This window comes from Brienomyrus brachyistius, chromosome 9 (assembly GCF_023856365.1).
Source record: "Brienomyrus brachyistius isolate T26 chromosome 9, BBRACH_0.4, whole genome shotgun sequence".
In the NCBI taxonomy this organism is placed as follows: domain Eukaryota; kingdom Metazoa; phylum Chordata; class Actinopteri; order Osteoglossiformes; family Mormyridae; genus Brienomyrus; species Brienomyrus brachyistius.
In genome coordinates this window covers 22,336,298-22,357,010 of record NC_064541.1, presented here as the reverse complement: position 1 = coordinate 22,357,010, position 20,713 = coordinate 22,336,298, and the positions used below count along the sequence as shown (strand labels likewise).

The window sequence follows — 20,713 nt, the reverse complement described above, 5'->3', positions numbered from 1 at the left end:
GAATGTTGGTTTAAATATGAAGATGAAAAAAACAAGTCGAGAAAAATATATGTTTATTTAAATTATATGTAAAACATGACACAAGAAAAATTATTCAAATACTTATAAAAGAGAAATATTGCTACATATGCCTGCATAAAAAAAATTTTGTTTACAAAATAGCTTACATAAAATGCTCAGCAATGAATACTGACATCCACTGTGGTAGTGGTATTACATCATTACAAAACAATGAGCTGGATAAATCGAACCCAATCCTTTCTAAACACATTCTGTGTATCATTAGACTGGAAGATTGATTTGTGTCCAGGAGATAAAATGGTCATTTTTGACATGATCTACAGAGTATTTTGGTCATTCTGCCCTTTGGTGTCTGCTCTGTTCTGCTCGCTGCGTTCTTGAGCGTTGTAAAAGGAGTGAACGATGGTTTCAAGGGCAGGATAAGGAAGGATCATCTTCCGCTATGGAGAGAAGCACAAATGGTGGGGTTCACTATGGGAAAGTTTACTGGTTAGCTAGAGTGATTAGTGCTCTGAGCATGCTAGCTGGAACGAGTGATGGCATGTTCAAAACGGCACAGATTAGCGAATGCGGTAGAGCTGACACATCCTTACGGATGGTACTGGTGGTATCAGGAAGTTAGCAGGAGTAGGAAGGAGTGCAGGACTTACCCTTCGATGATTTTTGCACAGCTGTATCACAACTAGCAGCAACATCAAGAGAAGCATGACAAGGAACGCTATCATGCCAGCACTCAGAGGTCCTGATTGCTGCGTCTGCTCCAAAGCGCCTAGGAGCACATCAGGAGAAGAAGTCTTATGTGTTTTATCAAGAAATATCCAATATGATATTAATTATCCTCACAACAATAACCAATTAATGTCATATTTAACAAAATACACCACAAGGCCAGACTTACTCATAAAAGATGCATGGTATGTTGCATTTCCCAGGATTCCCTTCTCCCCAAAATATCGACATAAATATCTGGAATTCCCTGTCATTTCTTCAATCTTCAATGTCTTTTCCCAGTGAAAAGGTGTCACTTTTTGGGTGTTGTTGGTCTCGTCCGTCACCGCTACCCACTCATACTTAGTGATGCCTGTCGTGTTGCTGACATGGCAGGTCAGCATCGAGCCGCCATTTCCTGCCCCACTTGTTTTTAAGACTGAAAAACAAATCACACCACGCATTCCTTAAAGCTTTTCACAACAAAAATGAAAAAAAAGAATAATTTACAATCAACAGGTAACTTCAAGGTCAGGGAAATGTCCCTTAAGCCAAATTAGTTCCTTTCTAATTTTCAGGACCCTTGGGTTGACTTAGATTCCACCATTAGACGTTTAGCTGAAGACAACTCAAAACACGGCTCACCTTGGACTGTCACTAGCGACAGCTGTCTCTCCATTCTGTTCCTCTCCACTGAACCCAAACACTTGTAGATTCCCTCGTCCTCCTTCTCCACCCTCTCGATCCATGCCGACCTGTTCCAGGGTGTCTTGGATGAGAGTGGAGTGATGTGGAATGAGGGAGGAAGGGGCTTCAAACGGCCTACAGAGTCAGACACTCTTGTCCAACTTGGGTTCTCTGGGGTCAGGCTGGTTGAATAAACACAGGGCAATAGCACAGGAGAGCCCAATTCAGCATAGATGACAGTCAGGTCACTTGCAGGACTGGTGATACCTGGAAGAAAGCCTTGCAATGAGACTCAAACTGTGACTTAAATTTTTTAGTTACATCTATCGGTACATAGAATGACTATTGGCAATCAACAAAAGCTCATAAATCCTCACCCATCACAGTAAGGGATTGAGTTGCCTTTCCCTCCTGTCCTTTGTACTGGACAATACAGGTCCAGTTTCCCATATTCTTCACGGAAACCCTTGTAAGGTTGATCTCTTGCTTGGCACCTCTCCACATTTGGTTTGGTCTTTTAGGTGTAATAGGGGTGCCATTGAACTTCCAGCTCACTGTAGCTCCCGATGAAGAAGGGAAGATATCGCAAGCAATTTTCACATTACTGCCTTCGAGTGGCTGATGTGAAGAGAAGGACACTGTAGGAAAGACAGGAACAGAATCATCATATAGAATAATGGTGAGCACCAGTCTTAAAACATACAATACTTTCCACGTTTCTTAATTGCTTATTTTGAGGATGTTTCATTCTTCCCACCTTGAATCACCCGCAGAGAGATTTGTTTTTGGATGGTTACAGCTTTTGTCATAACGGTGCAGATATAGGTTCCTGCATCCTCATTCTCGACTTCCTCTATGTGGAGGCTGAACTCCCCCTTGCCAAACTGAGTGTGGGGGCACCCAGACCTCTGGCCGACTCCCATTCCCCGGAATTCCATTCCGCTGGCATCTACCCTCCACACAGAGCTTGGCGCCCTGCAGAAGCACAGAGTTGACAGCCAATTCAGCATTTCTCCCCCGGCGGCCAGCATGGGGAGGATGGCGCACACTCAAGTTTTTGTCTGAACATCAGAGTTGACTTACAAGCTGTGGGGCGAGCCAAGGTCGGGTCTCTGCGCTATGTTGGCCTTCACCCATTGCACGGCCAAGGGTGTCTGAACTGAGGAGCTGACTACACAGGGCAACACCGCCATAGACCCGGATGCAACCAAAACCTCCGTCCCCTCGCTCCAGATGACTGGTCAACACAGACAAAAAATGCATACATGTGTTAAACTCTGCATCAGAGCATTCGCAAGACAGTAGCTCAGCCAGGAATGTAGCAATTATTAAACCCAGTTATTAATCGAAGATATCCGTTCAGCTTTCAATTATACTTCAGTCACACACACTCTTCTCTTAAATTATCCACCCATTAAAACAAAAAAAAAAGAATTGCAATTCTCTGGGAAAAATATTTGTGTTGCAATTCTAGTATTGATGGGCATGATGAAATCACAACCATGTTTAAAAGTAAAAAAACTAACATTAATATCTCTTACCATTTATAAACAATATAGTTCCCAGCAAGGTTATCAATGCCAGCATGTTTGCTAATGAATTCTTCAGTTTTTCTCTTTATTTTACGTGAATTGCCTGTTCTTCTTTTTTTACCTCCCGGACTTGTCGCTGTCACGTCCTGCGTGTCTTTGCCTTTCTAAAGTTATGATTTGTATATATCTTCCTGGGGGTGGGAATCCGAGGGTGGAAGTGAAAGAAGGTACTCCCTCTTGGTGTTGCAGTATGCTACGTTCAAATCGCCGTTTGATGTGGCGTGTAACACTCTTGGTGACGCAATTCGGAAACTTGCAAAGAAAACACATCTTCCAGGGAGACCCACATGCCCCCTGTCTTTCTTTTGTCACACTTCTGTCAAATTCATTTTCAAACTGAATATAAAACACTTCTTTTTGCCGAGGGACATCACATCTCGATAACGCCAAATATTCAAGTGATTCTTGTGCTGTGCTGAGAATAAAATTCTCAGAACCTCCACGCCTTAAGAGAAAACGCTTTGTTTTATTTTTCTTGGATGTCTGTTAAGAGGAATGATTAGGAAATTCAGTTATATTGGCTCATCTATTTACTGAAAGGTCTGTCAGCAAGCTGAGGGAGCGTGTCTTCCAGTAATGAGTGCAATTGAATAAGAAAGGAAGAGAGGTGGCGTTGTTTTGGTGGAGGGGAACTGATTTTAAGAAGAGACTAAGAATATGACTCACTCTCTCCCTTGAATTCTCTCTCACATGTCTTCTGATGTTTTATCTCTTCAATGTGAGGGGCTGTGTCCCCACAATGGCAATTATTACCTCCTAAAAGCAATTTTGAATATGAACAATACCTCCCCTTAGTTTTACATATCTTTCATTTTCCTTCCTTATTTTGCATAGATTTTTTGTTCTTAACAAACCTACCTAATTTTCCCACCCAACACTGATTCCCATGTCCCCTAAGCGGCTGTGGTTATCATTTATCATGTTTTCAATGATAAAAAAAAAATCAGATTATTAACTGCAAAACTTATCAGCTACAAATTTTACCGGCAATTTTTAAAAAGCATTTACATTTTACATTTATTTTCTCTCTCTCTCTGTTTTTGATAGACACTTTCCTCCAAAACAACCATTTCGCATCGCTCTACTTCGGAATATGTCGCCTGCAAACTTTCAGACTTCCACGAATGCAGAAAAACATAACCCCAACCATGACCGTAACCCTTAACCTTACCTATGTTCAAACAAGAAATTTCCAAAATGCAGACAAATATTAAAAAAAAAACATAAATTGCATTGTTGACGAGAAAATACAGCTGCATCAAACAATAATACCACAAACAATGCGATCCCCTTATTGCTTGTTCTACATCATGAATTTAAGCACTGCTATTTTCACATCAAAAGTTTGCAGATATTTTATATTACATCTATGTAGTTCAAGGGGATAATTGCAGCAATCGATTTTTTGTTTTTATGAAAGCCAAGTGTTTTTGTACACCAGGAAATTGAACTCTTTACTGTTGCAGTGGAGCAGCACGGTGTTTCAGTGGGTGGCCTCACACCCCCAGGCTCTGTGTTTGTGGTGTCAACATGGCCTCCCTGGGTTTGTAGGGTATTCTCTGGGAACTCCTGTTTCCTCCCTCACTTCTGGGTGAATTTGTGTCTCTAAACTAGAGCCTCTCAGTATTAGAGTGCATGTGTGTGCCCTGCCATGGGCTAGCATCCCATCCACACTGTTCCCTGCCTGCTGCCCAGAACCTTCAAGCTCACCGTCACCCTGTTCTGTATGGAAAATAGAGGGACCTACCATTTTAATACATACAATTACAATATTTAGACTTTATGATGGGTAACTGTTTTTCACTTTCAGTACATTATTCAATAAATTACACGAGGTATTCAACATTTTATTATAAAATAGGCTTTATGTTAATGATTTTACTTGACTGTAGGCTGATGTAAGTGTTCTAAGCATGTTTTTAGGCTATGATGTTTGTTAGGTTAGGTGTACTGTATGCATTTTCACCTTACAATAGGTTTATCATTACATAACCCCATAGTAACCTGGGGAGAGGCTGAATAGTTAATTCATAGTACATGTCTTAATTTTAAAACCTTTCTAATTGCAGGTGAGTTGGGAAAAAAACAAAGATGTGAGACTGCAAAGTGAGATTTTTAGCCTCTTACTGAAACTTTGTTGGTGCGATTACTAATTATTAGAAATAAACAGGGTCAGCTGAGTGAGGTATGTGATGAACATGGGACTGGTTGGTGTTGCTCACAAATATTGGTGGGTTTTTTTCCACTCGTAGGTTTATTGGTTCAGTCGTATTTGGGTTTTTAATTCATGCTATGTGGCTATTATCAGTGAAAACATTTTTAAAAAATTTGACCCTACATTTTATTAGTATTTTTACATATTTCATTTTTTTACTTTTGGCATAATTTGATGAAATTTTAAAACTAGGCTTTCGCCAAGTAAGTAACAAATATTGTATTGTAGAGACACAACCATTTGTTTATCATAAACACAAATCTTTGGTATGATTTACTTTGTAAATTATGCAACTGCAAGCTTTTAAATATTTAAAACATACACAATAAGACTGATATTGTGTAATATTGACTAACACCAACACTAACCCAAAAACAATTTAAATAACACACTGATAAATATTATTATGATTAATACTATCGTTGCTACTAATACTACTACAATAAACAACTATTTAATATTTGTGTTATTATATTTAAGCTTAATCTTAACTAATATATTTATACTAACTTAAGAATATGCTTTCTCTTATTAAAATATATATGTATCCCAATCCAAAATACCAGTTTCACTTTTATGTAACGTTTAAAAAACTAAGTAGGCCAACTGAACTCGGCTTATTTTCAGCATATGTTTAATTTCCCAGAATAAATGTAGCTATGTGAAGTTATCTGGCACGTGTAAGTAGCTAAACTAGAGCATGCTTATAATGGTAAGTGGAGGAGAAGATATTGAACAGACGTTATGACGAGATGTTTGTGTAACATGACCACATTTTCCCACGTGTGTATATACATCGCTTTGCCTTGGGTTAGCATTTCCTCTTCAAAGTAGTTACGCACCTTCCCACACTGTTCCCGTCAAAACAGAGATATTCAAATGAATTTTTAAAACACAGAACCTCACATTTTATCGCATAGCTTCTGCATAGTTCTAAACCGTCTTAGTCTTACCTGATTCCTCTGATGTATTCAGAGTTTCCTACGAGCAACCTGGTTATCATGGCCCTCTGATGATCTGCTTTATTTTTCATTGTTTATGCTTTATTGCATCAATTAGCCCTTGCAATCAAATTTTTCATATTCAACGAAACCCCCCTTTGATACATGGAAAAAGTTAACATGAAACACATGCAAATTGCGAACACGTTGGAAAATATTCATACTTGGCAACTATGTTAAAATGTAAAACGAATGATTGGCATTTTTTGTCATTTGTTCCAGAAAATATTCTTCCTCTGATCCTCAGTCTGATTGTTGCTTGTTTGTTCACTATTTATGCATGCAAAGCATGCTAAGGGCATAGAGAATTTTTGTATGTACCCCAGCCTCGAATCATGGCCTTATTTCAATGGAAATAAGACAGTTATATGACAGATAAATGAATGTGTACTTGCAGTTATAGTTTGCGATGTGACTTTCCAGTCCATTCAGCCATTTTTATTTTTAGACGGTGACCAACTTTTACGTAAGTAAAGCAGTCTGTGTGGTTACCGATATTAATTTATGAGTTGATTACCAGAATGGCACTAAACAAGAGACTGTTATCATCATTTTGTCATGGTTTTATAAGGAAAAATGGGGCAACAGTCTCTATTTTCAGATTATTCTGAGGTCTTACTTTATCAAACAATATGCAGCGGGGCCCACAAATGAATATCGTGTTTTAGATATAACACAAGATTGAACTGATTTATTTAGCAATGTTTAAAAAATAAATTAGATATATTTCTTTTATTTGTGCTATTTGGTACTTTATGTGTATATATGTGTGTGTGTATATATATATATATATACACACACACTACCAGTTAAAAGTTTTTTCACATGCATGTCACTCAACATTTACTAAAAATACACTTGATGTTCTTTGCTAACAAATACATTTACAGTATGTTCACCATTTGAGTACCTTTATTAGCAGAAAAATGTCATATCTTTGATTCATCAAAGTATAACCTCCTCCAGCAGTTATAACAGCAGAGAAAACTCGAGGTATTAAGTACTTCTTTGTTTCATGGGATGAAACAGTTAACTAGTGCATTTAAAATTAATGGACAGCGTAGAATTTAACAATGCCATCAGCACACAACAAGTCAATAGGGTACCAGGCATGCACTGTTACATACTCTTTCCATGTTATAAAAGAAACTTGTTTTACGTGACTTATATTTTCATTTACATATGTTCTGTCAGTTTTTCAGTGCTTAACAAGAATGAAAAATCTGCAGTTTTTGAAATGAATGGAAAAGTGGTGTGGAAAAGTGGACCCATGGTGTGCAAAAACGTTCGACTGATAGTGTATATCCACTGTATATCCAAGAATTATCCATTGTCCATATAGTAATACTGTACAGGCCTACATAAATATATGCTGATTTAAAAGCAGGGCATAAATTACAGAATGCACAAATTCATGACTTGTAGAAAAGTTGATTTTTTTTTTACTTATAATATTGAAAATAGTTGTGCAACTTTTCTGTATGCAAGAAGAGCCACAAAATCGTTCAGAATTTTGTAATATTCACATTCATATTGCAAGCAAATACTTTGTCTCATTATATGTTATATATTTATATTCAGCATGCAAAATCCAAATAAACCATAACTGAAACAACGTTTTCAGTTTAGGCTACGTGTTAAATCCCATTTCACATATTTAGAGTTTTAATGATGTTTATACTTAGAAAGGTGAGCTACGAAGAATTGTTAATGTTTTTTTTACCCTTTACCGAACACAGCTCCCCAAATAATATTGAAACGTCATATTTGTCATTTAAAAATCTGACCATGGGTCTACTTTAATCGCATACGACTATAATGACGATATGCAATAAAAATTACATTTACCTCTACCTCTCCCAATATTTTATCATTAGTTTTCCATTTATTTCAACTTACGATAGCTATTAAGAAATTGACGTCAAGTAAACGTCTTCAAAAGTTACCATTTTCTGTGAACGCGACGTTACGTTCCATTAAGCTAGTTTGTTATGTGTCTTCGAACAGTAAGAACGAAAGTGTCAATACGCACATGCACGAAGCTATGTCAATTTTGATCGCTGGAAAATGTGGTATAGGAGTGGTCATTTGTTTTGATCTAGTCTGTCCGTTTTTACTGGCACCTCTTTTTTGCCAATATGATTGTGTGGAGCATTACTAATTTAATTTAGTATAGATCTTACGAAATAAAATATAAAGTATAATAGACGTGTTTTATGTGACAGATTATTTCGTTGTATTATTTAACTAAGGGGAATCGGAGGGGCATCGTTACCCCGGCAGATTCAAGGGGGCAGCACTTTCTAGCATCCTTGAACATCAGAAATTATACAGTAACGCTAGGGGGAACATTATTCCCCTGTCTTTAACCGATTGAAAGATTTGAAGTGTCAGGGGCCCATAATTTTTTTGCTACACACCTAAGTATAGTATTAACTAGTTACCAATTTGGAAATACAGCTATGTTAACGTTTCCATCTAGTGGGTAAGTTCCGCATGTGTGTGTTGGGTGTAAATGCGAATGCGCTCCTTTCGACATTTTACGGTAACATCGCAGTTCGAAATGCATTGTGGGATGTGTCGTAAAATGGCTGCTTTTTGAGGCGAAATGTGACATTTATAAATGAAACTATACTGCAAAAGAAAACGTTATGTAATTTAAAAGTCCAGCCTAAATTCGTATTTTTCCTTCCGTTCTTAAACTGAGAAGGTATATAATTATATATTTCAGCATCTTATCCGTTTAAGTCACCTCCAGCTGTTTAATAGTAAGTTTGTGGATGTCCTATTCGCATGCAAGAAATTGTTCTTTTTTTAAAAAAAATCTATAAATAATGTAAGACCTTGTTGTTACGATTATTAGTTGTGTGGTTATTTTTTTGAACAAAGTAAGATGGGTAGTTTTAACATCCTGATTTTAGTGAAAAGACTGTTTTCAATGTCACTCAGAGTGCTGAGGTCTGTATCGTCATTTCGTCGCACGGTGTTGCAGTAATCGTTGTAAAAACTATGTGATATAATATATAATCTTGGAAATTGCTCTCTTTTTCAGGTACGCCATGTCTATAATAGGCGGATTGCTAAAAGCCGCAGCGTCCTTTTGCCATTCTACACTTATCCAGTCACCTAGGTCCTTCTCCACTGGTACACGAAATAATAATAATAAAAAAGAAATAATAATAATAATTCTGCATACATCTCTGATCTGGGGTTAACTGCTTAGATGGTATGGTGGCTAAAACGTTGTAGGTTCTCTTGTGTTTTATCTTGGTTCAATTACTATTTCAGGAAATATCAAACTTTAACATTTTTATTGCATTGAAAAATGCAATTGCTAAGCAACTAAAGCATAAACATTTGGCATCCTTTTCGTTTGGTTACTTAGCCTATTTTCACTGTGGCTTTTGTTTTGGTTTTGTTTATCAGCTTGTGCTGCTACTTTAGGGACTGAGGGCTTTGTCATTCTGACTTGTATAGGTGTCTGCAGTAGGATCCGCATGCACGCAATTCCTAAACCCAGAAACATAGACAGATGGACAGAGAAGCGTGTCGCCTTTGGTGTCAATGACAACATTGGAATATTAGGTGAGTATGTATCTGAACTGACCAAATACATACACACTTGGTTATTGTCAGCTGGAGTATCAGTAAAACTTTCCTAAATAAAATGCACTGGTTTCTTCCCAGACGTAACATGCATTAGTGGTAATTTTGATTCAAGTCAGTCTATGGAAATACTTTCTCCTTCTGTACTGCTTTTCATTTAGGGGCATGTGGCTTATAAGCATTTAGTGGTTCTGTATATACAATTTAACAGTAATATGTCTTATTTATATATAAAGACTTTAACTGCTTATCAGACTGAAAGATCCTAAAGACCTCTGTATTTTAGGCAATTATATCAGTGTTACCTTGGCCACTTTTGATCATTTTTGTAGTTCTCTGCAGCAAAATCACTTGTAATACTAGTTGATCCTTTGCATTACATTTGTTTAACAGTAGCTTTTATCCAAAGCAGCATACAATTGAGAAGGCATGGAGTGATTAGGATTAAAGGCCTTGCTCAGGGGTCCAACAGTGACATCACTCTGCAATCCTTGGGATTTGAACTATCAAACTTCCAGTCACAGGCACAGAATCCTAACTCACTGAGCCACACGCCTTTCCCCTTTGGACATTGACATCAATGTCTGGGTCCCACGGTTGTCAATCCCCAGCGCTTTCGAGGTCATGGACGAACAGCCCTTTGCCATTGAATGAGAGACAGATCTTTGACATGGAACGTACGTTTGGAGCACCTCACACTCAGCATGTTGCCCCCTGTGATCTGGGGGTTTCCCAGCAGCGGCCCATCTTGGCAGGCCAGAGCGCTGCAGAGGGGCTGGCATTCACTCATCTTCATGAGTGGAGCCCGCTGGGATGCTGCCAGGGCTCTGACTCATAGCTGAGGATAGAATAGTGACGGATCACTTCTTCGTTTTTAGTTGCTTTTCATTTGTTCTTTTGTTCGAGTTGCAGTTCTGTTAGAAATGCACAGCCATAGAGGAGAACAGTTAGTGGGCAGGTAGATGTCTTTTTGGCCTGGTTATCAGTTTGTCGTTGCTAACCAACATCATACCTGATTAGTGACAGCTCAGCACCATAATGGTACCAGTTTGTGGGCTCAGTGAAGTTTTAAGCAGTTTATAAACTGCGGGCAGGTTTCTGTAATCTAATTTAAGAGGAAATGACTCATTTAGCATTAAAGAGTTTTATGTGGATGTTTCAGTCTCAACCAGAATACTTCCTCATAGGTGTCTCACTATACAGGATTAATGTGATATCTTTTTGTTGGTAAAATGGTCTGTGTTTTGGCTAACCCACAGACATGATGCATAGGTCTGCAGTGAGACAAGCTCATTATAGTTAAATGACTCCAGTGTATCACCGTCATCTACTGGTCACAGCGCAGAATGCAGTTGTAATTTTTCTTTATAGTTTCATTATTGACTAGAAAGTACTTTTACCAAAGAAAATTAGTAAAATGTTCTATTAATGAAATTCAATAATTTTGTCTTTAATCCATTAGAATCTGTTGAAATTAAGTATCATTCTACTAATATTGTTTGTTTTGTTAAATATTGTAGATTTCACTGCGTTTTTGGCCTTCTTTCACAAAATTGGATGGTTTTAATGATATTTACTCTGGCAAATTGACCGGTTTTGGTTGCTTTTGCAGATGGAAGCTAATCGACTACCATCCCTTACAGATCTTTTTTTGTGACATAAAAATATGTATACCATAATAAACAACCCTGCTACATTCACTGTTGCTTTTTTAGACTGTAAATACTTTCCATAATTTCATTGTCCCGTCCGTTTCATTTCTTCAGTCTCTGTCTGATACCCACTGAAAACTGGCACAAGCTCTTTGAGCAGTCTAGCTTCCATTAGCTTCTAGTACTTTGCAAACAAGCATTATACTTTGAGGTACATTTTATTAATTAAAAAAAGAATAAATATCTTTGGCTGTATCTTTAATGGCAGCACCCTTTGCTCACAGCTGCAGGCTTGAGGGTGTGAGTCCTGCCCTGGCTCTGTGTGTGCAGTTTGTGTGGGCTCTTCCTATAAGGTGTGTGTGTGAAAGGGAGTTAGTCAGTTGTCCTTTGTGTGTGTCTCTGTGTGTGGTCATGTATGTATTACATTATGTATCACAACATGATAAAAACATGTTATTTTTACCTTGTTGAGACTATTTTCTTGGTCCTCATAGGGGAAAACACAAATTTATAAAAAATCTGTGAATTCAATCAAGAAAGTCCTGTCTTTTGTTTGGTTACTTTTGGTTAAGGTTAGAGCTGGCTACAGGTTAAGGGTTATCATTGAAAGTACAGTTATGCCAATTGAAATGATTGGAGAGTTCCCACAAACATTTAAGAACGTTGTGGATGTGTGTGTGTACCTGTGTGCACATTCACTGTTATCTGGCAACCTGTTTCATCCGCCCCTGTATTTATAACTATTTATTCCTTTACAACTGGGCTTGGCTTCATATTAACAATGTAGATGAAAGCACTAATATTGAAAGTGATGCTGTGTCCAGGTTAAACACGTGTTAATCTCACTAATATTCACTAATATCTCTTTGGTACAGTATAATCAGTGCACGTTTATTTTATGTTCCGTAGGTGACTTTAAAGCTCATCCACGGGATTTGATTGTCGGCCCCGTCTGGTTACGGGGTTTCCGTGGCAACGAGTTCCAGCGTTTGACGCGAAAGAAAAGAATGGTAGGAGACCAGATGATGGCAACAGACCGGCACAACCTGGAGAAGAGGATCCGCTTTTTATACCGGAGATTAAACCGCTACGGCAAACACCGCTAATCCCAGCACTGAACTTGATCTTATCCCACCCGGACTCCCGTGTTACCGCTGGCCAATTCGGGAAGGATCGGGATCTTGTGTGATGGATTTCTTGGTTATTAATGATGTCAGTTCAGTAATATAATTGGAGTATTTTGTTGTATTTGGACTGTTTGAAAGTACCAATAAACGTGTTCATGAATAAACTGAATTGATTTTTATCTGCATCGTATTACCGCATAAGTCACAAAAAGGTCCCAAATGTTCTCTGATGCGTAGTACGGTAGGTCTCTTCTAACCAAAACGTAATTTAAACTGTTACCACACAGTACAGAGATATCAGTTTTGTTTCATCGCCATTGCATCAAAATGTTGCTTTGCTTGAGAAAACAAATTTATACATTCATTAGCACTTCATCGTGCATTTTCTATTCATGTTGTCTTTTTTATTGTGTTACATCTTTCCTCGCAATCCCAGCCGGCTGCATGAAAATACTAAGGTTCAGTCAGGAAATTATCTGAAGTATATGAATACAGCCTATTAGTCGGATATGGAGAAGCAAGGGCATTGGATGCATGTGTGCAATAAATAAACTGGATTGCGAACGCCTGGGGTGGGGGTAGCACTTAGGGTGAGTGGCTGGAAGTGAAGCAGGGGGAGGGAAAAAAAGCCGAGTCGACATTATGTACAGAAACATGTTCCGCAGTGTCGTCCCATCGCCCTATCCGGGAGCAAGGGAGAAGGATCTGCAGTACTGCAAAGTGGAGAATAAGGGTGGGAGGGGGAGCACGGAGGAAAGAGCTACCGCACCACTGTTAAGAGTCCGGTAGCGTAAGGAAGAAGGATAGATAGAGAGAGAGAGAGAGAGAGAGAGAGAGAGAAAGAGAGAGAGAGTACCGACGCATTATTGCAGTATAGTGGCACCGCGCACATACGCTCACTAACTACCGCACTAACCTACAATTCGACATACGCGAGGAGCGCCTGCAGTCGCATTTTCCGAAGAGGATATAAATGACGGAATTTAAATGCATCGAGAAATAAACTCAGGACCTCAACTGATCTCACCACAAAACAAATAGGGACATTTGAGCAGACAACTCCTTCGACCGTATTATATTTTAATTCTCTGCTATACAAAGCATTCGTTTTTTGTTCGCCTTATTCGTTGTTACTCTTTGTTTGCTGCTTTATAAGTTATCACGTGGATCTGGGGATAAACCTTGAATGTGGATGTAAAAGAAGAGGCGTCTTGCACGGCGATCTTTCACTTTTGGCTTCCCATCCAGCTGTTCGACCGGGGTGAATTATCGTCCGACGCGCGTCCCAATATTGCGGCACTTTCTGCGTTGATCAGCAAATACATAGTCCCTCCTGTTAAAGAAAATAATCAATCTCTAGTCTAAAGAGAAATATCTCAGAGTTTTGGTATAATTTCTCTGAATTGAGCTTGCTTTCTTTCCTTCTTTCTTTGTTTATTTCATTCTTTCTTTCATTCTTTCTTTTTCTCTCCATCCCACCTTGCTGTCAGTGAGTCTTAAACAGCTGCAAACGAGATGTAAGTAGCTATGCGCTATTTCCTCCTCGCTTTAAACTCAAATACAATAATGCCACGGATCTTGATAAAATCATGTAGCCTCTAATTGTAAACATCATTACTAGTTTTCATTATATTTTAATTCTAAAAATGATTGCTTTAAAGAGTGTTAATTCAGTTGACGCAGTTCAGAATGCAAGTGGTACGATCTTTATTAATTATATTTATTAGTGTTGTTTTAGTATCTAGTAAATTTTAGCATTATCGTTGTAATGTGTTATTATTAATAGTGCATGATAAGTTATATGAGTTGTTATATATGCTGCTTATTTGTCTTTGCAGAGAGATTTGTGTTGGTTTGTGACCGATTTGACGGTCTCTCGGACCTGGCTATGCACCAGATGCCAATGATTTTTTTCCCCTTCTCGTTTCAGTTTGAAAAATTTTTGGCTTCTGCATATAGTTTTAGTATCTTGGAAATTCACCTTTTTTATCTATCGATTTTCTTTTCCTCCCTCGCTCTCTTCCTGCATAAAAAGTCTCAAGTAAAAATTAAAGGTGTTCTTCACACATTAAAATTTAAATGACTTTCACCCATTTGAAAATATGTAGCAAGCTTATAATTTTTATTTGTCAGTCCTGATGGGCGTTCTCAGTGATAATAATCTCCGGATCAGTTGGTTCCTTTTTGTGTACCCTCTATTGTTTTAGGCCCTAATTATTCTACAGTGTGATCTTGGTAATATTAAGTAGTCCACCCTCCAGTGAGCAGTGAGCAGTATACTGTAGTATACATGGTTTTGATCGTGCCTCAGGCCCTTGCACATACATTTTCAATCTCTCAATTTTACAGATCGTCGTTACCTTTCCCAGAGCCGCTGTAGTCGTTTGCTTATCACATGGTCAGTTTATCCTGTCGCTCACCTCCGACATGCCCTCTCCACCCAGGTCTGCTCCAGCTCCAGATGCTGCTGCCCCGGCCGGTGCTCCAGGAGCCCCAGGGGCTCCAGGAGGAGAAGGAGGTGCCCCAGGAGGTGGACCCCCGCAGGCTCCCCCTAACCTCACCAGCAACCGCAGATTACAGCAGACGCAAGCACAGGTGGAAGAGGTAAGAAAGGAGGACAGGCCAAGAGAGGAAGATGGCAGGCAGGAAGAAGGAAACTACAGACACTCTAGCCTTTCAGGACCTAAGTATGAAATTTTCTCCGTTACCATAAATATTCAGCCTATGTCACCCGAGCAGATCTTAGGTCCTCTGTCAGGCTGTCAGGTAATAACAACTTCCATTGCCTTTCAGGTGGTGGACATCATGCGTGTGAATGTGGACAAGGTCCTGGAGAGAGACCAGAAGCTGTCGGAGCTGGATGACAGGGCCGATGCACTGCAGGCCGGGGCCTCCCAGTTTGAGAGTTGTGCCGCCAAGCTCAAGAACAAGTACTGGTGGAAGAACTGCAAGGTATTTTTGTGCAAGCAGTAGGAACACTGAGGAGATGCTCATTGGAGTGTTAGAGCAGTCAGTCAAAGCCCATGTGGCACCATAAGCAAGCGTTACCACTGGCGCCCCCTGTTGAAGACAAAGTAAAATTGACTTGCTAAGTGGGTGCCCCCAGAGAAGATGGTGCCCTAGGCGGCCGCTTATGTTGCCTAATGGGTTGACTGACTCTGCATTAGAGCATCGGTTGTCAGTAGCAGCTGAAGACAGGTCAGCCCAGGGGAAGACAAGGGAGTTTCTGAACATATAACCAATAGAAAAGTGTTCAATAATCAAAGCCGCAAGAACGTAGAAATTCTTATGAGTGTGGAGCTGTTCAAACCTAGCCCGAGATTGCTTTGTTAATGTCTGGAAAGGTATGCAGTAAGACTAAAGGACTGTTATTGCACTATCCCATTAAAATGTGTTTTATGATTGGTATATTTATAATTCTGTCATATTTAGCCCAGAAATTCAAGGTACTTAAATAGATTGACTACAATGTTGCTGAAATTAAATTAAGCACTGTGAGTACGCATGGTGAAAATTTTAGTAAGTGAATTAAATGTGTGATCTTTCTGCCGCCTCTAGATGATGATTATAATGGGAATCATTGGAGTCATCGTGGTTGGGATCATTTTCTGTGAGTGCCCACTTTTCTTTTTGCATCATCCTCTCACGTTCGCATGCATCTTGTTAAGTATTATATATGGGTTGGTGAAGACTGCCAGTGTGCTAGTCTGATCAGTGCTGTGGTGTCTGGAGGCTAAATGTCAGCGAGTCAGAGGAGAATGGATAAATGTCGCAACTTAACTGCAGCGCGTTGGTTTGCTGCAAAGTCCAGAACCTTCTTCCATCAGATTGAATGAGCTGATGATTCGCTTGTCATGTAGAGTGAGAAATTGCTCATTTGGAATCTAGAGCCTTGAAACTGTTAATTTGTAAGATGTTTGTATTGCAAGGGTAATAGGTAATGTGAGAAGTACAGGTTAGCTTATGTTACAATGTTAATAAAAGATGATTAATGCAAAGAACACAGGCAGATATATTTATCTTCCTGTGCAATGCAGGTAAATTTTTCCCTGTAAAAATATATTTGTACTTTGTATTTTATAAATGTATAAATAGCATTTTGATACTCTACATTTGTTTTTTGTCCTTAGAATTTTTTTTAGTTATATATAAAACATATAAGGACAAATTATGTTAGCTTTCCAAGCCCCATAGCAGCAGTCCATTAGCACAGAGGCGCAAATCATTCTCTAAATGTCGTGATACATTTTCAAAATGGCGAAAACCAAGCTAGCCCGGTTTACGAAGCATCATTACGGCACTGGATGGATGCCCGGGATGCGAATTATTAATGTCCTCATAACTATGTTAAATTATTTACTTGAACCGAATATTTTCACATTGAGAAGAAACAGAATTCAAGGAGCTTGGTAGTTTGGATGGCCTCGTTGCACAGCGTAATCATCCCGCTTCTTCTCAGGCGTGTGAAGGTTTGCTGATTTCTGCAGCTTCCCCACTACTCCCGGGACAGATCCCTCAGGATCATTCCTCATTTCACTTTCCTGAGTAGTTTTTCCTACTCAATGGTTTTGTGTACAATACCATACTGAAGCCTGCAGGGGCAGAGAGTCTTGGAATCTCAGACAGCGAATCAGCTCGCTCAGATATGGAATAAATCCTGCATGCTGGCATCGGTGTTGGTGTTGCATATTTTGGTTGACCATAAAATTACACAAGTGTAAATCATGCACAGAATTCATATGGCATGTCGAATGTTTCACTCTACAAGGATAATTATCACTACATTCGAAAAGCCATTTTTAGGCTTTCGAGAGAGACACATTGGATTTGTCTCCATGAATATGAGGTGGCACTGTGGTTGTTTCATTTTAAAGTGTAGAAATATTTGTTCTGAGCTGATGATTGTAAGGGTTACTTTATATAAATCATAAGTTGCCTGCGGCTGTGTAGGTAAGGTTAACGTGTCCAAAGTCATGCCTGATCAGTGTCTATCTAACGTGAGTGACTTTAAGCTAGGCCTTCACTCCATCTTCCTTCTCTGCCTCCCCTCCATGGATCCATCTCTTTGATCCTCTTACTTAATGCTCTTCTTTCTGTATCTTCACAGTATACTTCTTCTCTTGAGTTGGACCATGAGAAGAAGGATAAATATGCAAGAGTGACAACAGGAGGGAAGAAAAAAAAGAAAAGCCCATCCCCCACTCCCTCTCGTTTCTCTCTCCACACTGAAGTCTTCCATCCAGCCATCTTGCACTTAAATGTGTGTAGTGTGTAGATTTTAATATCTCTTTGCTCTTTCCCTGCCCTCCTTCCCTGTCTTTTCTTGGTCTTTTTCTCTGCCTGTGTGCTCCTAGCTCCCTCTGTGCTCCAGCGCATTTCTGGAAGGGTCCAGGAGACATGCACACGTGTGGCAGAAGGAACATAAGGCAAGTCTGAAATAGAGGGAAGGAGGAGATGGGGAGCATTTGTGAGCCTGGGAGGGAAACAGCACTTCAGTTTTCTTTTCGCGTGGAGAACGTGAGCGGGAAGCGTGCAGGGAAACAGAGCAGGAGATATAGATTTTTTTAGAAGTTTTTTTAAATCCCAATAACAATGAAAGCTTTGCCATCTTACCTTTTGAAAGCTGCCTGCATTTGTAATTCGACATGAGCATACCTAACAACCTTCCAGTTCTTCCTATTATTACTGCAACTATTATTACTACTAATACTAATAGAGAATCTCACTTATGATCATTTTTTTGTGTGCGTGTGTGTACTTGTGAAGCAAATTGTAGCTTGTAGCTTTTACAGATATACTTTGCTCTAGGCAATTTCCTTTTTATATCCTTTCTATTTGATTTATTGCTACCAGTGTTTGTCTCTCTCTGAAGTTTGACTATAAGATTATGTCAGCTTCAGAGTGATTGCAGAGTATGACCCAGACCTCAGCTCCGGCTACTACAGACACACCTCAGTGTTTAAGCTGATCTTACAGACTGACGGAGGGGTACATGGTGATGGGGATAGGAAGACATGCACAGAGACACTACCAGTGACACAGACAATCTGCTTTCATTTATTTGTCTGCCTTTGCTATACGTTCAGATGGGCATGCACTATTTTAATCACTCTGATGAAGACTGATGTTCAAATGTTAAATGTGCCATTCTGGATCTGTTTGGATTCATTTCTTATATATAAGAGACACTGTGGAACAACCACATTGTGGAAGCAAGGGACACACAGAGGAATAAGTGAGGACATATTCCCCCATCTGATATTCATACTGGAGACTCAGTGGAAATCCCCAGTGCTGTCTACATCAGGTCGCGTGCTTACATTTTCTTATGAGTGAATGGGAATCATTATTCACAGTAAGTGAAAAAAAAGATCTTATCAAAATTGTGCTGTTGTGCATCAAATGTTCAATTAGTCAAAAAAGAAGAAAACAATTACATCTGAAATGCGATATCTAAGAAACGACTCAAGAAACAGCACTGGGAACTTTGAAAGAATGTCAGTTTTGATGTTGAATTAATCACACTGCAAAGAAAAATAGTTCTTCTAAAGGAGATGAAACAGTATCATGCATTGCAAATAAGACTAATCTGAGATATGTACACAAAGATCCATTTGCTAAATGGAAATTGAGGAGGTATCAAAGACGAGTCAAACTGATCAAATATTCCATGAAACGCTACAGAACTATGATGTGATTTATTGATTTAATCGCATGCCTATTTGCTTACTACCTTTGCTGACGCCAATAAAGAATCATCATCAACATGCAGTGAGCGTCTTGTCCTTACTCTGATCACACACACCATGGAGCGGTATTCAGCAGCCCAAATCTACCACTGAGTGCCTATCTGGCTGTTCTTACATGCTTTCCTCATACAAATTTGTAAATAAACACAAACGGCGTCATCATCATTTAATTATTTTAATCGATAGTATTGACATGTTGTATGTGGTACTATGAATTAGGAATCTGTGCTTCTGGTCAGAATCCTATGGCTGAAAGAGTGATGTCATTGTTGGGCCCTGATCACAATGCTTAGCCCCAATTTCTCTAGGGACTGGGTGACTCTGCTTTCTGATCCCCATTTCATCACTTGGAAAAAAGTGTTTGCTAAATAAATGTAGTACAGTGCTGCCAGGAATGTCTGTGAGGCTCTTCTTCTGCATGCTAATGGGTGTTCTGTACTTGGCTTGTTCCACCAGGGGGAGCTGAAGGAATATTGCTAGAACTTAATGGAGATACTTCTCAGTCAAGCCAAAGCATGAGACCATGGTGATGGATTAGGAGATGATCATAAATGTTAAGAACGTCGTCTACATCCATCTATGATGAATCAGTTCATTATTACGTTCTTAGGTGTAAATAAGCATTTATTACACTTACAAAACTATTTATTAATGGGCAATTCCGTGTGATTAGTAGACCAGAGCAACTATCCTTGGATTATGGAAGCCAACCAGAATCACCGGGGAAAAAAACCCACACAATGTGAGGATCTTACAAAGGTCATCGTGCCACTTGATCGTGATCAACAAAAATGCACACCTTGAAACATGGGAGAGGTGCAATGAGGCGAAAGTTGTGTGGTTGCCTTAAATCATATAAGGATTTAGAAGATTCCTTAATATTCCCATTCAAAATCAACTCCAGGGGGGAGGTCACGTGACGCTCACCTCTAATGGCTGCCTAGTGCTGCTCGTCCGCGTGTCCCATCCACCTTTTTGCCCTTTAGTCAGTGTCCTTGAGACTTACCCGTTTGTAATTTCACACGGATTCGGCGCTCGGCCTTTTATTCCTCTCGCTGGTTGCTAATCAGCACAGACCTCATCCAGCTCTTTCCAGCCTGGAAAAGAAAGTGCCCCGCTCTGATGACGGCATTACTGAGAAGATCCTTTCCTCTCCCCTGGCTTCCTTTCTCGCGGAAATGAAAAGCAGGTGAACTCACTAAATGGCACGCTCCAGCAACACCATTTGGAGCTTCGCACTGACCTGAACTCGCTGAGGGCGGAAATCTATACAAAAAGAAGTTGCCTCTGTGAAGGCTGTGACTGATCGACACTCCAGGGAGCTGGCTGATTTTAATACGGTGCTGATTTCCCTG

General features: G+C 39.5%; 3 protein-coding genes across 4 annotated transcripts; 2 read left to right on the top strand and 1 right to left on the bottom strand.

Moving 5' to 3' along the window:
- Window positions 1-74: 74 nt before the first annotated feature.
- On the bottom strand, window positions 75-3,108 carry LOC125749638 (lymphocyte activation gene 3 protein-like). Its single transcript, XM_049027066.1, has 8 exons — window positions 2,958-3,108; window positions 2,500-2,653; window positions 2,174-2,391; window positions 1,794-2,054; window positions 1,375-1,683; window positions 920-1,168; window positions 672-790; window positions 75-461 (listed from the first exon to the last, which is right to left on the bottom strand). Exons 1-8 carry the CDS (start codon window positions 3,001-3,003, stop codon window positions 339-341), a joined length of 1,479 nt encoding a protein of 492 aa, XP_048883023.1. The 5' UTR covers window positions 3,004-3,108; the 3' UTR covers window positions 75-338.
- Window positions 3,109-8,776: 5,668 nt separating this feature from the next.
- mrpl51 (mitochondrial ribosomal protein L51) lies at window positions 8,777-12,773 on the top strand. Of its 2 annotated transcripts, none has more exons than XM_049026679.1 (4): window positions 8,777-8,992; window positions 9,277-9,368; window positions 9,702-9,809; window positions 12,392-12,773. In XM_049026679.1, the coding sequence occupies exons 2-4, from the start codon at window positions 9,284-9,286 to the stop codon at window positions 12,586-12,588; spliced, it is 390 nt and encodes a 129-aa protein (XP_048882636.1). In that variant the 5' UTR covers window positions 8,777-8,992; window positions 9,277-9,283; the 3' UTR covers window positions 12,589-12,773. The 2 variants fall into 2 exon arrangements, with proteins under 2 accessions (XP_048882636.1, XP_048882637.1); XM_049026680.1 differs by having other exon boundaries at window positions 8,778-8,934.
- A 509-nt stretch (window positions 12,774-13,282) lies between these two features.
- LOC125749477 (vesicle-associated membrane protein 1-like) lies at window positions 13,283-19,380 on the top strand. Its single transcript, XM_049026766.1, has 6 exons — window positions 13,283-13,870; window positions 14,100-14,126; window positions 15,054-15,213; window positions 15,403-15,561; window positions 16,168-16,219; window positions 17,717-19,380. Coding segments are annotated over exons 2-6 (390 nt in total). The 5' UTR covers window positions 13,283-13,870; window positions 14,100-14,124; the 3' UTR covers window positions 17,734-19,380.
- The last annotated feature ends 1,333 nt before the right edge of the window (window positions 19,381-20,713 follow it).

Bases quoted from the DNA above. Each gene is read 5' to 3' on its own strand.
- LOC125749638 (XM_049027066.1), bottom strand. From the start codon at position 3,003: ATGCTGGCATTGATAACCTTGCTGGGAACTATATTGTTTATAAATG. The intron at 1,169-1,374 runs GTGAGCCGTGTT...TTTGTTTTTCAG, and splicing joins GTCGCTAGTGACAGTCCAAG to TCTTAAAAACAAGTGGGGCA. The intron at 791-919 runs GTAAGTCTGGCC...ATGTGCTCCTAG, and splicing joins ATACCATGCATCTTTTATGA to GCGCTTTGGAGCAGACGCAG.
- mrpl51 (XM_049026679.1), top strand. From the start codon at position 9,284: ATGTCTATAATAGGCGGATTGCTAAAAGCCGCAGCGTCCTTTTGCCAT. The intron at 9,369-9,701 runs GTACACGAAATA...TGACTTGTATAG, and splicing joins ACCTAGGTCCTTCTCCACTG to GTGTCTGCAGTAGGATCCGC. The intron at 9,810-12,391 runs GTGAGTATGTAT...TATGTTCCGTAG, and splicing joins TGACAACATTGGAATATTAG to GTGACTTTAAAGCTCATCCA.
- LOC125749477 (XM_049026766.1), top strand. The intron at 15,214-15,402 runs GTAAGAAAGGAG...ATTGCCTTTCAG, and splicing joins CGCAAGCACAGGTGGAAGAG to GTGGTGGACATCATGCGTGT. The intron at 15,562-16,167 runs GTATTTTTGTGC...TGCCGCCTCTAG, and splicing joins ACTGGTGGAAGAACTGCAAG to ATGATGATTATAATGGGAAT.